This window comes from Ctenocephalides felis, unplaced genomic scaffold (assembly GCF_003426905.1).
Source record: "Ctenocephalides felis isolate EL2017-DRISC unplaced genomic scaffold, ASM342690v1 CF-g0.4_SCAFFOLD_03571, whole genome shotgun sequence".
In the NCBI taxonomy this organism is placed as follows: domain Eukaryota; kingdom Metazoa; phylum Arthropoda; class Insecta; order Siphonaptera; family Pulicidae; genus Ctenocephalides; species Ctenocephalides felis.
In genome coordinates, this window is record NW_020539725.1 from 7236770 (window position 1) to 7254201 (window position 17432).

The window sequence follows — 17432 nt, forward strand, 5'->3', positions numbered from 1 at the left end:
AATCTTTTTTATTACATGAAAGAATAGTACTTAAAATTATTTTTAGTATCATAAATATTATATTCAACCATATCTTAGAATTAATAATATTATGTATAAGAACATTAAATATTTACATTTAATCTAAATATGCACCTATAAGAAACTTATCAACACTAAACCAATATAATAACATATTTAAATATGTGATATCAATTTGAAATGATTTGGGTAAACAAAGAAGATAAAACAAATTCTTAGAACAATAGTTGAGCCAATGTACATAATTCAATTTTAGTTTTAGTGCTTATTCTCATGATTAAATTAAAACTCATTATTAACTTTGTTTCGTTTTTTAAAAATAATTTTTAGTTTTCATTAAATAAAATTCTATAAGTTTGTATGAATTTATTAATATAAATCATAATTTAATATATATAATAAATAAATAAATAAATAAATAAATATAAAATATATATATATACATATATGAACCTCATGATACTTCAATTTTAAACTAGCCAATATATGTTTGATATTGAATAAATAACTTCGAAATCAAATAAAGTATGATAAAATTTTCAAGTGCACAAAAAACTAAAATTGAAAAACTTGATTCTGATATTTATGTAATATTTTTAACCATCATTATATGTATTTAAAAAGAACTCTCCTACCTGAATATCATATTGCATATGAAGATTATTGATTACATATGGATTTCGGAGGGTGGCGTATTGAATAGCTTTATCTAAAGGAAATCCATTGGAATGAAATGATATTAAACAATCACAAACTGGCCAGTCTTCAACAGGAGTCTAAAATAAATTAATGATATATACCTACAATTATATGAATATATCTATATATTTATAGCGGACATACATTATTTTTCATAATTATATTTAATCTGTGAATTATGTGAATTGCAAATAACAAATATATAAAACAAATTAAAATTACATTTTACAGACCCAATTTTTTCAATTTAAATATATAAGGTATAGTAGTTATATACCTTTAAAATTACTTCTTCAGGAAAAACAATGATTTTAAGAAACTCAAATTCCTCTAATCGTGTTAGAATTTCTTTCATGGGTTTTGATTGTGATTTCTTTGCCATGGCACATACTCCAACAACAACTTGCTTGCCTTCTGCCATGGAACCTTCTGCATCTGAATCTGAGCATAAATCAGATTCAGTGGCCTAAAAAGATAAAATGAAAAATTTTAATATAACATATAAGACTTATTTAACAATAAGAATAAAATTAAGACAATGATTTCACAGTATTATGTTGAGTCACTGTATTAGATTTTATACAAAACACTACACATAAACTAAGCCTAGTTATTCTAAGATAAAATCAAATTATTATATATGAACCATATTTGTAACGTTCCTATCAAACTTGACTTTTGATTTTGCAAATATCTATGAATAAGTCTTAATTGCTCTTATACTTTATTAAAACATTTATTTTCCAAATTAATATGTGGAGCAAGAATAATAGACACTGTTTGTTTGAAGACTTGATATAATATGCTTAACTAGTGAGTGTTTGTTGAGATATATATTTGTTTTACTGATTGTTTGTGAGATTATAAAACAATAGTATCTCAGAGAAATATGAATAGAATAGAATAGAATAGAAATTTATTGATTTAAAATATGATATAATAGACAATTTACCTAAACAAAAACAATGATTGTTCAGTGCAAATTAAATATTTATCAGAACAAATTAAAATTAAAAATATGGTTAACAGCAAGTTGATTTTATGCACAAAGCTTTCTGTACTCTATATCTGTTGATTATTGGATACAAGTTAGTAAGATAGCAATGAGAAACATTAAAATTAAATATGAAAGAATAGAAGTATTAATTTAATATAGAAAATCTTAAAATTTATAAATAATGTGTCTTATTGGTATCACATAGTTCAGATTTTTTGTTTTTGTTTTAGTTTACATAGCAAACTATACAATAAGTACAATTATCCGAATAATTTATTTGAATTTACTTTACTGTTGTGTTACTCTCAATGGTAAAATTGAAGATTGTGTCTTTTAATCCACATATGATCCTCTTTTTGAAGAATGAAGGGTAATTTCAAGATATAATTGGCATACGGCTCCTTCTATGGATGTAATAACGATATGAACCAACATCTAATTCTAACATGCTTTGAATCAGATTCCTTATTTAGATGCTAATATTTTAAATTCTCATACATAATTTATTCGTATTTCAAAAGTCTCATCATGATGAGTCTAATAAACATGGAAGATACTTATTATAAGATACTTATTATGTATCTCAAAGATATCACATTATTCATGTAGCCGACATATAAATAATAAACTCTTCTGACCTAATATTACATTTCATCCCTGGAAGTAAATTTAGTTCAATACTGTGTTCATTATCAGCGAATTCTTATTCGTGTAACTATTAAAATGTAATTTATGACGAGCTGAGCTCCACCTTTATTTTTATTCTTATAAATGTGATTATTATGATGTGCCCACATGCCAATTAAACGTGGTAATTGTCAAGATAAGGATAAAAAAAAAACAAATTAAATAATTTGAGTTCATAAATAAAACTTATAGATTGTCAAATAATTAAGTGGCTATGTTAGTTTACAGAATATTTCTTAGAAATATTACTGACAAAACCGCCCAAACGATCAACTATTTGTTATATTATATCATCTATAAAGATTTACCTTGCTGTTATCAATTGACACAAAATTTCCATCTTCACCAACAAAAAATTGTGCCGGTCTGTTTGATTCCCTTAGACCTTGATAACCACTTTCAAGTTCAGTATAAGACATATTTAAGTTATTTTTTTATATAAACACTCTTTTTAAAATAAACATATTAAAATGTTTAAATATATTATTCTTTAAAAGTAACATATCACTATAGTTTTCTTGAACACTATGAATTATTCATATATATTTTATTATACCCCGATAATGCCATAATGGACAATTATAAATAATTCATTGTACATCTATAAAAATATTATATTATAATATAATTATAATTTAACTTCATGTTGACCAATATTAACAAAATTGATCGGACCGATGTAATTGACAATGCACAACTGTCATTGAACTGCATAAGAAATGTTGCATAAGAAATGTTGACAAAATAAAATACAAATTTTGAGACACTCGAAATTTCTTTCAGTTTCGAATCCAGACATATGCAAAATCTTCTATTTAGTTTATTACTCCTTTAATGACTAAATATTATTATTATTCACATGGAGCTAAAGCTGCTAATTTGACAATCATAGATAAGTAAACATAACTAGATCGCTATCTGAGGCCATTTGACATTACCGCCATTTTAATATTTTTAGCGATCTAAAGGAGGCAGCACTTGTTCAGTATATAAATCAACCGCTGGTATTATTCCTAGATATGGTTCGCATACGTAATTCAAAATAAGAAAACCTAAATAATTTCTTATATTGGAAATGAGAAAAAAAATATACGAAGTACAAAATATATTTTCAAATATATCACAAACATTTTTACATAACAATTAAATTTTTATAAATGTAATAATCAATATATACACAATAATAAGTATTATAATTTTACATTTATAAATAACTAAAAAAGTATTCACAATGGTATGATAAATTTACAAGGAACGATCAATATGATTTACTTAATGATCAATAATATATAACAGAGATTGTGTAGTTCGGAATAACAAATTCAGAAGGAATCACAAATAATGCAAAAATTTAAAAAGTTAAAAAGAACAAATAACTTGTTAAAAAGTACAAATACTTCATAAACAAAAAATCATAAGAACATAATATAATAATATTATAAATAATATTTATATATATATAAATATATTGATATCAAAATTGAGAGTAAACTGAATTCCTAGGATTAAAATTCATTTACGAGACATTCTTCTTTATTAACTCTGCATTTAATAGTTATTTTGCTATCTAATCAATCATTAATAAAGCTGCATTTGACGAAATCTTTGAATAGATTCTATATGAATGTTTTTTTAAACATTACATTCAACCGTGTCATGATCATGATGAAAACGTTATCATCAAAATTGCCATAAAAGATCAAAAAGTTGTGTTTACTATGAACAGAAAAAAGTTTTATGCACGTGCAATTGTTCATCTACATCAACAATAAGAGATTTTAAATCAGAACTATTAACCCCACCTTCAGAAAAGTAAAAGCAACTGGTTGCTTCCAACGATTCTTCACTCCTTTAATCATGAAAACAAGTGCATGATCCGGAAATAAACATTTTCTGCCATTTGCTAACTCTACAAAACCAACAATGTGATCCTTTTTACGATCATATGACAATTCTGAAGATAGTGATATTTCATCAAACATCAAAACACAGTATTTGCTACTCTCATACTTTTTATGAGAAATAGCTGAACTTAATTAAAAAGACACTCATTTATACCGCTATACAAAGGTATCTCTGAAAGCAACTTTCTCAATGTTTGAGGAGATGGCAAAATAAATATTTGTCTCCAAAAGTAGTAAGCCTTTGGAGACTTTTTATACAAACTTAAAGCAAGAATTTTGTCCTCGTCTGTGAATTTTCTTCCTTTCGGTCTTTTAGTATGCTCTCTTAATTGAGACAATATAAAATTTCTTGCCCTTACATTTAGTGTTTCCGGAATATTTGAAAACTTTTCAGAACATTGTATACTTTGTTGCAATTTATCCCTTAAATTATTACATTGTTTGTTAATTCTTCTTATCTCCCAGAACAAAATTTTGGATGTATCATACATTTTACACCTCCTGGTGTAAAGCAACGAAAAGTTAAAGCACTTCTACGTTTAATCAGTGAATACTGAAGCAATTTGCAGTTACCTCCTAGGACATCTATTAAATATAATAACATGTTGTAATATCACAATTGATAAATTAATTATTATTGCTGTAATTATTATAAAAAATACCTTTGCGGGAAACTGGTGTCAGAATAGGTGGCTCTTTTAACCCGCACTTGACAATCTTTGGGGTACTGCAAAAATCTTTTCTGAGGTTTTTAGATCTCCATCTCCTAACTGAAAATGTAACATTAATTTGTCAGTAATTTTCTGCAAAAAGTATGTGTTCCATAAGTAAGTTCCATAATGCTCAAAGAAGCTAACAAAGGAAGCATATTAATGTATAAATTATTAAAAAAAAGGTAGAGTACCTGAGTTAAGTGAGCAACAATATCATGTAAAATTAATGTCTAAACAACTTGTATTTATCTACCTGAGATGGGATTAATATTCTTTGACAATCGGTATGTCTATGCTTTCACATTACATTTGTGAATCGACACACCAAGTTCTAAAATAATATAAGTTTTTTAAAATCTAACTATCAATACATATATAAATTTTATTATTATTCTTACGGAATCTATGTTTATCCAGGAGACAATTCTCTTCTAGGTAAGGATTCCCAACAAATCGGTAGGGCATTAATTTTCAAATTTGTCTTCGAACTTTTTGGCAAATTTTCAACTTTACAAACATTTGTAAAGTGCGCATCACAGACATAACAACGTTTGCCACAATATAATGGAGTTAAATCGTCCATTAAAGGATTATTCGTCCTCTGCACCCAAATTGAAAACATCTAAAACATTTTCATTATATTTTTATTATACAAATTTATTATATAAACACAATACATCATTATATACATACCTGATCATTAGATGCCGGAAAGACATGCAACTTTATATTATTTCTGGAGTTACCACAATTTGGTTCACTGCACTTTGCCATATTAATTTGATAATAATTCCTTGAACACAATTAATTATAAACAAAATACTTCACAACGTAAATAAATGCTTCACTACGGCTTCACCGGCTTCACTATATAAGAAGGTAAAATGGCGATTAATTTCCGCTCAGCCATCTATTTTCTTTTCGATTAATGAGATTGAAACAAGTAGCGACATCTTTTTTTCGCTAAAAATATTAATCCTCGCCAAAACAGTGTAACGAGCATTTGTTCGGAGATAACTCCCCATGTTTGACAATCACAAAATATACAACCTGTGTACCAACATTTAAAAAATGTGAAACGAATTAACGCCTCGATCTGTCAAAGTGACATTGACCCCAGAGAATACTCATTCAGTGGTTTCCAACCTTTTCGAATGAGTTGCTGGAACTTGCCGTACCGTAACGAAATGTTCGAGGAATATTAAATGTTTTCAAATAAATTATTATTAATACTGCTATAACATTGTCTAAACAATATAAATGACAAATATTTATAAGAATTATATAAACTAAATTGCAAAGATAAAATTATTCATTTAAAGTATATAAGTGAGCTTTAGAACTTTAGCAATAATTAAAATTAAAATCTGAATTATTTTCGATATACAAAAAAAAATTTTTTTGAAATAGTCACACACATAGAACTTACTTGATTACTTGAAACTTTTCAAAAAGTAGGTCAAAGAAGAAATACTTAATTCATTTTCTATATCTCCTCGCAGAAATTTGAAAAATTTGTATAAGCTCAGTAGTATTATTTACAACTATACACAAAATCCCGAATCCAAAAAGAATCTAAAAAGCTTAAAACGTAATCAATAAGTTGAAATACCAAAAAAGACTTGGATTGGATATGTTTATGTTTTCTGTAGAAAGTGTATAAAACTTTCAGACAAAATATAGACAAACTAAATGGGGTTTATTGTTTTGTGGTCAACACAAGCAGGGAATTTTTGGAATCATTCAAATCGGATGCTTCGTTCTCTCAAAATCTCGATTTGCATTTTCTGCATTCTTTGCTCCGCATCTCCGTAACGGCTGGACCTGCCTTGCCAAAAACTAATCAGCAAATCTCCCTATCAATAGGAATCGAATATTTTTTGAACCAGTCAATCAAATCGGTTGATCGGGTTGATCCGTGCGCCCGAAACGAAAAAATGCGGGCATACAAAAAATAATTCTAATTAAAAGGTATGCCAAAATATTCAGAAACCTTCAAAACATGCAAAAATTTTCATTTTAGATTTTCGGCCCATTACCATAACCATAGATAAATTACCCTATAGGAAGTCAATCAATAAACATTATTCATTTGCAATTGCAATATGCAACATCTATATTAAAACACTAACGAATAAATTTTTAATTTCATTTTAATGTAAAATAATATAAGTAGACATACTTTATTTATGGATATCGATTACATTTATACAAACATATAAGAGTTGGTCTTAAGCAAAACAAAATTATGAAATTTGTACATTGCAGTTTTTGACAAATATTAAATTACTTGAATATATACAATCAGTGCTAACTCGGCCAATACCTGAAAGTAAAGTTACTAAAGTAATAAGATGCATCTGTCATATAATATCAGTTCAAAAATCGTAGCAATATTTAATATGCATATTTCATATTATGCTTTCATGTGAGAAGTTAGCAACCATGGGAATGTCTACCCATATATTGGGGAAAACTGAGATACGACGAGAATATGATAAGTTTTTCACTAAATAATATTGCCAAAACCCAGAGTGTACTATGGGGCTTTGATTTTATTTATATAATCGAAAAATCATATAAAAATATAAAGATGAATGGTAAGTAGTAGTTATTGGAGATAATATAAAAACTTGAAAAAATAGCAAATTTTTCGAAACAGTTTGATAGCGTTCAGGTGTATTTGGGACGATCTACTCTGGTTACCTACTCCTCATATGATAAGTACACAGTGAAAATAATCAGTAAGCCAAACGTTGCACGAGTGCTGTTGTGTAAAGTTTGGCGTATGAAACTTTACATTAAATGTATTCCCAAAATCTACTAAAAGATTGTTGATAACATGCGATGAACAAATTAAACTGTCAATTATATTTATATCATAAATAACTATTATTATGAATATTATTGTTTAAAATGTAATAATATACGTAAACTATAATTACACATAGAAAAGGGTTCAGTATTTGCAACATCTGGATATAAAAGAAGTTGTATGTTTTTCTAATATAATTGAAATATAATGCAGATCTAAGTTGCAGCTAAATTAATTTGTATAATTAATTATACATCTAAAATTGTATTCAGTATAGAACAATGGCAGTGAATTAGTTTCTCTTTGTTGCATATATACATTCAATGCACAATATTCATACATTTCCAGCTAGTTGAAGTATTTTGCTAGAAATAATTATTAATTGGGTTTCGATTATGAACCGATTACGCAATAAAAATTAATATAACATTTTACCAACTAAATTTTACAGACTGTCTCATAGATAAAAGAAGAGTATGGGTTTATTAAATAAATCGAATTATTTGGTGCATCAAATTGAATTCCGTTTTCAACATGTACATAACAATAATATATTTAATGATATTACTTGTTATTTATTCTCTATCCGGGTTGGAAATATATAGAAGAAATAAATGCTTATAAACAGACGGACATCTTTATATGACTAAGAAAACCGATTATTAAATGCTTAAAGTTCAGTTAAAAAACTTTGCAATAACATTTTGGCATATTAACAGCCATAATATTTGATAATAAAGATAATTGTATCAAATAAGCAATATTCTGTTCATATTACAGAAAATAGAGAAGAGTTGAAGAGGCCTTTTGCAATATTTCTTATGAACTATATTACTGTGTTGAATTTTATCATTTTCAGAAACATATTTCAGAGGATAAAATCCAATTAATTTGTATCTAAACTAAGTTTATAACTAGTTGGTATTGGTATACTGCCTTGAGGCAAGTTACATGAACTTCCCGATATGTGTGTAATTAATGACCTAATCAATAAAAATAAATTAATTTATGGGTGATTAAAAGTATTCCAAGTGGATTTATTACATATAATTGAAAGCGAACGAACACGTTAACTTGGAGTATTTTCTAAAAGCAAATGTTCAAAAATCAATAATTTTTATATTTGAATCAGTTTCCGTAGGACTTTAATGGTTTAGATTGTTCATTAAGACCAAGTACTCTATCGTTATACGAAGTAAATCGTCTAATTTTAATTTTAACAAACGTCAAAAAAAAACACTCATTTTCTCAAACTTTGATTTTTTAAAAAAACTACTTGTCGTAAGGCCGTAATATTTCAATCAGTTGTATAAGACCATAATATATATCATCAAAAAAAGTTTCATTAAAATCGGCTCAATTTTTTTTTTCAACAACGAATTATAAGAAAAAGGCACGGTAGATTTTTACCTAAAACTAATCAGTATCATTCCCAACTAATATCTTCTGAACAGTTTTTGATTTTTTAAAATCGATTCGGTAATATGAGCTTAAATTTGGACGAGAGGTTTCTAATACTGTCAGATATTATTTAATGATATAAAAGAATAGTAACATATTTTACAAAACTAGAGAACTTTTGTAGACTGTTCATTTACTTTTTTGCTAATACCAAGGCATTTCTAATTGATTTGATTGAGTTATCACATCACAAAAGTGACTTTTGACATAAATTTTGACTTTATTTTTTCAAACTTGTATGAATTTTAAAATTTAAGCTACTTCTCATACGGCCGTATATGTCGGTATGTTCTATAAGACCATGATATCTATCGTTAAAAAAAGTTTCATAAAAATCGGTTTTTCTTTCAACATTTAATTACAAGAAATTTGTGCCAGGGAATCTTTACCAAAAACTAATCAAGTCGTTTCCCAACCATCTTTCGAATGGATTTTGAATTGTTAAAATCGATTCAGAATTGCGGACTAAAATGTGAACAAAATTTTTTTCACTTTTCTGCGATTTACAAAGAAACGGCTTGGCCTACCGTCGTGCAATACTGACAAACAATAGTCCTCATAGAGAGAAAACGTCGATTTAAGGTACACACACACACTTTTTCCAAATTTGGTCTCATTCAATTCATAGTGGCTGTCGAGAACATATAAAATTAGCGAAACGATTTTTTTTTATAAAACAGACTTCCCCTAAATAAATAAAATTAAAAATAGTCAAAGTTTTAATTATAAAAGAAGATGAAGGGAGGGGTTTCAAAAAATTGGCAGCCAACCATCCCCATGATTTTCAATTAATTTTTTTTTTACAAAATAGTTGGTATCTATAAAAAAATTACATGTTTTTTGATATTATCGAATTTTTTAAAAATAATAAAAACAGGAATTTAGATATGAGCCTAGTTCATACTGAATAGAAGTATAAAAAAAGACTCTGTGAAAATTAAAGTAAATCAGCCTACTAAGGAAATTGTGAGTATCATATAGAAAAAGATAGTTTTGAGAAAAACCCGAAGTTAAAGTTTCGCGGCGGTATAAAAAACAGAGGAGGTTATCGTGTTCAAACTGCAATAGCTACAAAAATAATTTAAATTTAAAAAAATCCTCTTGCACACATCTAGACCAGAATACCCTCAGTATTAACCCTTATCGGTTGCTAGCTTTTCATATGAGATTCCCAATAGGTCAAAGCTGATTTCGGTAAATACGCGAAATGTCTATGTTCGCTAAAAAATTTTTTTTTCATTGAAAGATGTTGACTTATTGAACATAGAACAAGAGGCTGTTTCCATTATTAATTATATTTAGTGAAAATGATAAAACTCAATTATAAACTTCTACTATATAAAGTGTTTGAATAATAATTTGACATGAAAATTGTTCATATACATGTTGTACTTAAAGAATAACATTAACAACTCTGCTACAATTCTTGAACGCATTAAAACGAAAAAGTTGTATCTACGGATAAAATTATTATTATTATTATTATTTATATCTTAATCTAAGCTCTGCTTACTAGTATATCTATGCTTATCAATAAGTTCAGTGGGATGACTTACCAGAGCTTATTTAAAATCTTACATTCTAACATAAAAATCTGTGTTTAATTATCACTTAATTACTTAACAGTCACAATAAATCTTTGTCATTAAATTTTTAATTACAAAATGCATCATTGCATTATCTCTTATATCGTTTAAACATCTATAATGTTTCTCAAATATTCTAATACACAAACATCATCTTTTTTTTACCAAAATTAACATTCTTACTTATTAAAAAGCTTACAATATATAAGCCAAATATTCACAAACAATGATTTGTAAAATTTAAAAATAAAGTATACTTACTATTAAAATATATTAAATCTTTATACTTACAGATTCTTCTCAATTTCTTTTATTTCATACAATATATCTAGTTTCCTAGCAACTTTGTCTAATTGATCTTTTTCAGGACTTTTTAATTCTCCTGATAATAATCTAGCTTCAATTGATTCTATTTCTCTAATTTTTTTCTTAAGATTTTTCAGCCTTTTAACAGGGTCAGCAGCTGGAGTATCATTAACTTTTGTTTGTGCTAGATCTGATGCCAATTTATCAACTGGGTCCTCTTTTTTCTTTTTTTTCTTTTTAGTCTTATCTTCCATATAACCAAACCTGGTATTGGGCAATGGGCATTTGGGCCAACTTTTTTATTTTTAGAAGCCAATGCAACTTCTGGAGACATTCCAACAGGTAACTGCGGTTTTCGAGAAGCAAATTGCTTACCTTGAAATATTTTGCAATATTAATAAACTGACATAAAAATAATTTAAATCATAAAAAAGAATAGTTAAAATGTATTTCATACAATAAACAACATATACCAACTTTTTGTGACAAGTATATATATAGATCACAAAAACAATGCAGAAAATAAAACCATTATTCATTGATTGATAAATGGTTTATAGAAAGATTTAATGTAAAACATGTAATGCACATACAAAATAAAAAACAATTTTACATAGACAAAGTATTGTCTTTTTCGTTTTGGAAGAAAATAAATTTTATTTTGTTATTAGTATTCAACACACCTTTGCTTTCATATAAAGGTACTTCTTCTTGCGGAATATATCCATCTTTCACTCTTCGAGGTTTCCGCCATGTCCCATCAGGACGCTGAGTGGCTGGTATAAATTTACCTATTCATATATAAAGTGTGTGCATTATTTATCATCACTAGTCATATAAATATAAATAAATACATACATAAATACAAATATATGATTTTAGTTTATATATAGAAGGATTTTTTATTATAAATGAACCTAATATTAAGTATGCGAATAAGAATACACTACAATTGGTAAAAAGTGTAAAATTAGAGTGCAGTGTGTTTTTCAGTTAAGCAAGGTTAGTGCAAATATTACATTGTGTTCATATTAACATAATTAATATATATGTATAAGAAAACATCAATTTAATATTCACACCTTCACTATCCTCTGCATAAATGCCATTAATAGACATTTTGACTTTTTGGTCAGGTACTTTAGAAATGAAAACTATGTGATATTTTCAATTTCTTATATTTCCTGAAATTCACATCTAATTTCGATTTTTAAACCACAAGTTTACGGAAAAATCTATTCAATTTTAGAACACCAGTTTTAGTTAGCTAATCGTATTTCTGTTCAAACAAGGTTCAGATAAATCAAGTTACATTTCCAAATATGACATTTTACGAAAAATCGAAGAAGCATGCTTTTATCGTAGAGTGCCAGTTGGCTTGTGTTTGCATAGAAACTCAAGGCGCTCAAGGCGTAGATAAATAAAGGTGCGTCTACACCTAACGAACGAACACGAACGAACATGTCGAACAAGAAAATACAAAGAAGAACGAACAGGAACACAAACGAACGCAAAAAATTCCAAACGAACTTGAACAAGCGCTTAAAAGCAGTGAGCGCTTGAATTTTCGTTGTTCGCAGATGTTCCGTGAAACGTCAGTTTATTATTGATATGGATGTAAGCTTTAATCATACGGCATTTTCACTGGTTTTTGTGTGATTTTTGTTCGTGTATATTTTGTAAATATACTGTAAATAAATTATTCAATTAATTTCACTCAGTTTTTGTTTAATATTTATATTTTGAGTCGTTTCTTTTCTCAGCATTCATATTTGGAGCAAGCTGAACATTCCAGGCTTGAGCTAACTATACTCAATTTTCATACTCTCATCCTCAACATATATGTTGAATGTCTATGTATGATAACAAGTTTGATATTTACTTGTAAAGACTGCAATCATACTCTTCTTTTATCTATGACTGCAATTTCTTCTTTACTGCAGCTTCTGACATCCCAAACGTTTTGCCTACACTTTCCCAAGCATCGTTTTTTTTTCTAATAATTTTATAAAAAGGGTCTTTAGTCTCCCATATTATAGGAAACTTTTCTATTCATTATGAATGATGAAATTACGTCATTGACCATTCCATAATTTATTCAAAATTTTCAAACTGTACACAATAATAAAAGTAAATATTATTAAAATTTTCAAACATTAAAATTAAAAATTATTATTAAATTTAAAAAAATTATTATTAAATTATTAAAATTATTAAAACAAAAATGTTCGTTTGCGTTCGTTGAGACGTCCACACTGCACATACGAGTTCAAACATGAACGAACAATTCCCTTTGATGTACCGACAAGTTGCGGAACATTGTTCGCCATGTTTGTTTATGTTCGTTCGTGATCGTCGTGGCGTCCACACTATGCTGTTGCCGTTCGTTCTGGTACGTTTTTTTATGTTCGTTCGTGTTCGTTCGTTAGGTGTGGATGCACCTTAAAGGTACTACCTCACGAGCGAGCACAAACGAACATGTCGAACAAGAAAGCAAAAGGTGCTCCACACCTAACGAACGAACATGTCAAACAAGAAAGGTGCTCCACACCTAACGAACGAACACGAACGAACATAAAAGAACGTACCAGAACGAACGGCAACAGCATAGTGTGGCGCCACGACGATCACGAACGAACATAAACAAACATGGCGAGCAATGTTCCGCAACTTGTCGGTACATCAAAGGGAATTGTTCGTTCATGTTTGAACTCGTATGTGCAGTGTGGACGTCTCAACGAACGCAAACGAACATTTTTGTTTTAATAATTTTAATAATTTAGTAATAATTTTTTAATAATTTAATAATAATGTTAATAATTTAATAATATTTACTTTTAATTATTGTGTACAGTTTGAAAATTTTGAATAAATTATGGAATGGTCAAATGACGTAATTTTATCATTCATAAATGAAATAGAAAAGTTTCCTATAATATGGGAGACTAAAGACCCTTTTATAAAATTATTAAAAAAAAACGATGCTTGGGAAAGTGTAGGCAAAACGTTTGGGATGTCAGAAGCTGCAGTAAAGAAGAAATTGCAGTCTTCACAAGTAAATATTAACTTGTTATCATACATAGACATTCAACATATATGTTGAGGATGAGAGTATGAAAATTGAGTATAGTTAGCTCAAGCCTGGAATGTTCAGCTTGCTCCGAATATGAATGCTGAGGAAAGAAAACGACTCAAAATATAAATATTAAATACAAAAACTGAGTGAAATTAATTGAATAATTTATTTACAGTATATTTACAAAATATACACGAACAAAAATCACACAAAAACCAGTGAAAATGCCGTATGATTAAAGCTTACATTCATATCAATAATAAAACTGGCGTTTCACGGAACATCTACGAACAACGAAAATTCAAGCGCTCACTGCTTTTAAGCGCTTGTTCATAGATAAGTAAACATAACTAGATCGCTATCTGAGGCCATTTGACATTACCGCCATTTTAATATTTTTAGCGATCTAAAGGAGGCAGCACTTGTTCAGTATATAAATCAACCGCTGGTATTATTCCTAGATATGGTTCGCATACGTAATTCAAAATAAGAAAACCTAAATAATTTCTTATATTGGAAATGAATGAAAAAAAAATATACGAAGTACAAAATATATTTTCAAATATATCACAAACATTTTTACATAACAATTAAATTTTTATAAATGTAATAATCAATATATACACAATAATAAGTATTATAATTTTACATTTATAAATAACTAAAAGTATTCACAATGGTATGATAAATTTACAAGGAACGATCAAATGATTTACTTAATGATCAATAATATATAACAGAGATTGTGTAGTTCGGAATAACAAATTCAGAAGGAATCACAAATAATGCAAAAATTTAAAAAGTTAAAAAGAACAAATAACTTGTTAAAAAGTACAAATACTTCATAAACAAAAAAAAAGAATCAACATAATATAATAATATTATAAATAATATTTATATATATATAAATATATTGATATCAAAATTGAGAGTAAACTGAATTCCTAGGATTAAAATTCATTTACGAGACATTCTTCTTTATTAACTCTGCATTTAATAGTTATTTTGCTATCTAATCAATCATTAATAAAGCTGCATTTGACGAAATCTTTGAATAGATTCTATATGAATGTTTTTTTAAACATTACATTCAACCGTGTCATGATCATGATGAAAACGTTATCATCAAAATTGCCATAAAAGATCAAAAAGTATCAACATTGTGTTTACTATGAACAGAAAAAAGTTTTATGCACGTGCAATTGTTCATCTACATCAACAATAAGAGATTTTAAATCAGAACTATTAACCCCACCTTCAGAAAAGTAAAAAGACAAACACAAGACATCCTGGAAAACGTCCACAGGATATCCACGCGCGGACATTCATTGTCCCTGCGATAGCCTCACGGATATCCCGCTTATCCTGATCTTATCCGAAACATGTTAATATGTCGCACCTTTGGGACGTTCTGTAGGATATCCCGCGCGGGATATTCCGGACATAAACGGACATGAATAGGATATAATTATGGAATTGTTTCTTACTTTTTAGATGAAAAATAAATTTGGATTAAAAATAAAATAAAAGAATACAATTTCACAAAGTAAACTTTTATTACAAATAACAAAATTCTGAGATAATTTTATAACAAAATTTAATATATACAACTTTAATTCAAAATAACTTATTTTACAATATTAAAAATATAATTAATTCGGCATTCAATCCTAGTTCATGGTTGATTTTCTCTCCTGAAATAGAAAACAAATGAATAAATGCATATATATGTATATATATATATATATATGAGTAAGTTCTTTAAGAGCGATACATCAATCAAATAGACAGAGATTTATAAAATAATCTCTAATTCCAAATATATCGACACAATTTGATGTCATTATGAGTGAATATTAAACTTGGTTTTTACATCTAAAAATGTGTACACAGCACAAATTTTGCACTAACATTGATACAACTAACCAGTCAATAATCATGATTTTTTTGTAAATAGGAAAAACATATAGTACACATCTCACAAAAATACCTTGTATAATATTTATTGGCACGTCGCAGCCAGCTTTTTGCAGCCTCTGAAACAGTAAACTATGTCTCATGCGGCAAATTTTTCAAAGCAATTCCTGGAATTAATTATATATTAGTTTAATTCATAATTTACAACACATCATAAGTATAAGATATATAAATTACCTGTGATGACATCGCAAGGCACTAGATCACAAAATTTATTTTTGCCCTTTCCTCGTCCCTAGCAAAATTCTTTGTCCAAACCATCATCAAAAATGGATTTTCATAGCTGAACTCTGATGGCTAAATACAGAATATAAAGAGAAAGTTTGTTTAGTATATGATAAAGTTAACAAATAAAAATAAATTTATATAAACTTTTGATTAACAATTGTATTTTGATATCTTTGCTCAGAAGAATAGCCTCATCCATAAGTTGAAGCTCCTCCAACAAACATAGTGGAGAGCATTTCTTCTTTGTTAATTCTCTTTCAAACACAGCATTTGATACAAAATTAGGCATGGCTGCTGGATAAGCTGGCAGGGTAGAAATGTCAGCATTAAATTAAAAATTCTATTTGTACTAGTAACATAGTATTTCAAATAACAGTACACAGAAAGCTTTAATTACCATCGTTGATATCTGCCCCCTTTCAATATGTTGCTGCAATATTTATAACACACACGCACATATAATTATATAGAACACATAAAATTTCCACTATTATTACTCAATTTTAGAGTATTTTGATAAATAATATTAATTATTTATAACACACGCTCATATAATTATATAAAACAAATAAAATTTTCACTATTATTACTCAATTACTCAAAAACTATGATAATTCCACATATAGCGTCTATTGATAACGCTTAAACCTTAAAGGACGCTCCATGCCTACAGCCGACGCGACGAAAGAGAAAGGGACAAACATATACGTTTAGAGGTCTCAAGCCGTGCGCGTATGCGAGCGACATGTTCGTGAACCCGTGCGTTATACCTGCTCGAGTCCTTTGGTTTTGAGACGTCCCGTTGCATATTCATAGGATATTCATAGGATATCGCGATATTAGGAGATTGTGAGGACAAGTGGGACATTCCCTGGCATGTCTTGTGCTGTTTGGGTGGTTGCTTCCAACGATTCTTCACTCCTTTAATCATGAAAACAAGTGCATGATCCGGAAATAAACAT

The 17432-nt window shown here is 28.0% G+C and overlaps 1 protein-coding gene, 1 long non-coding RNA gene and 1 pseudogene across 2 annotated transcripts in view; all 3 read right to left on the reverse strand.

Moving 5' to 3' along the window:
• LOC113385528 (inositol hexakisphosphate and diphosphoinositol-pentakisphosphate kinase-like) overlaps window positions 1-2944 on the reverse strand; it is a 73758-nt gene extending 70814 nt beyond the window's left edge. Inside the window, 3 exon segments of the mRNA XM_026623382.1 lie at window positions 657-797; window positions 998-1186; window positions 2713-2944. Coding sequence (XP_026479167.1) covers window positions 657-797; window positions 998-1186; window positions 2713-2823 — 441 coding nt within the window. The 5' untranslated portion in view covers window positions 2824-2944.
• Window positions 2945-7211: 4267 nt separating this feature from the next.
• On the reverse strand, window positions 7212-12538 carry LOC113385296 (annotated as a pseudogene).
• A 3373-nt stretch (window positions 12539-15911) lies between these two features.
• Window positions 15912-16528, reverse strand: LOC113387003. The gene is made up of 3 exons (XR_003368036.1): window positions 16420-16528; window positions 16256-16349; window positions 15912-15959 (listed from the first exon to the last, which is right to left on the reverse strand). It is a non-coding gene; the product is annotated as an uncharacterized LOC113387003 (long non-coding RNA).
• Between the last annotated feature and the right edge of the window lie 904 nt (window positions 16529-17432).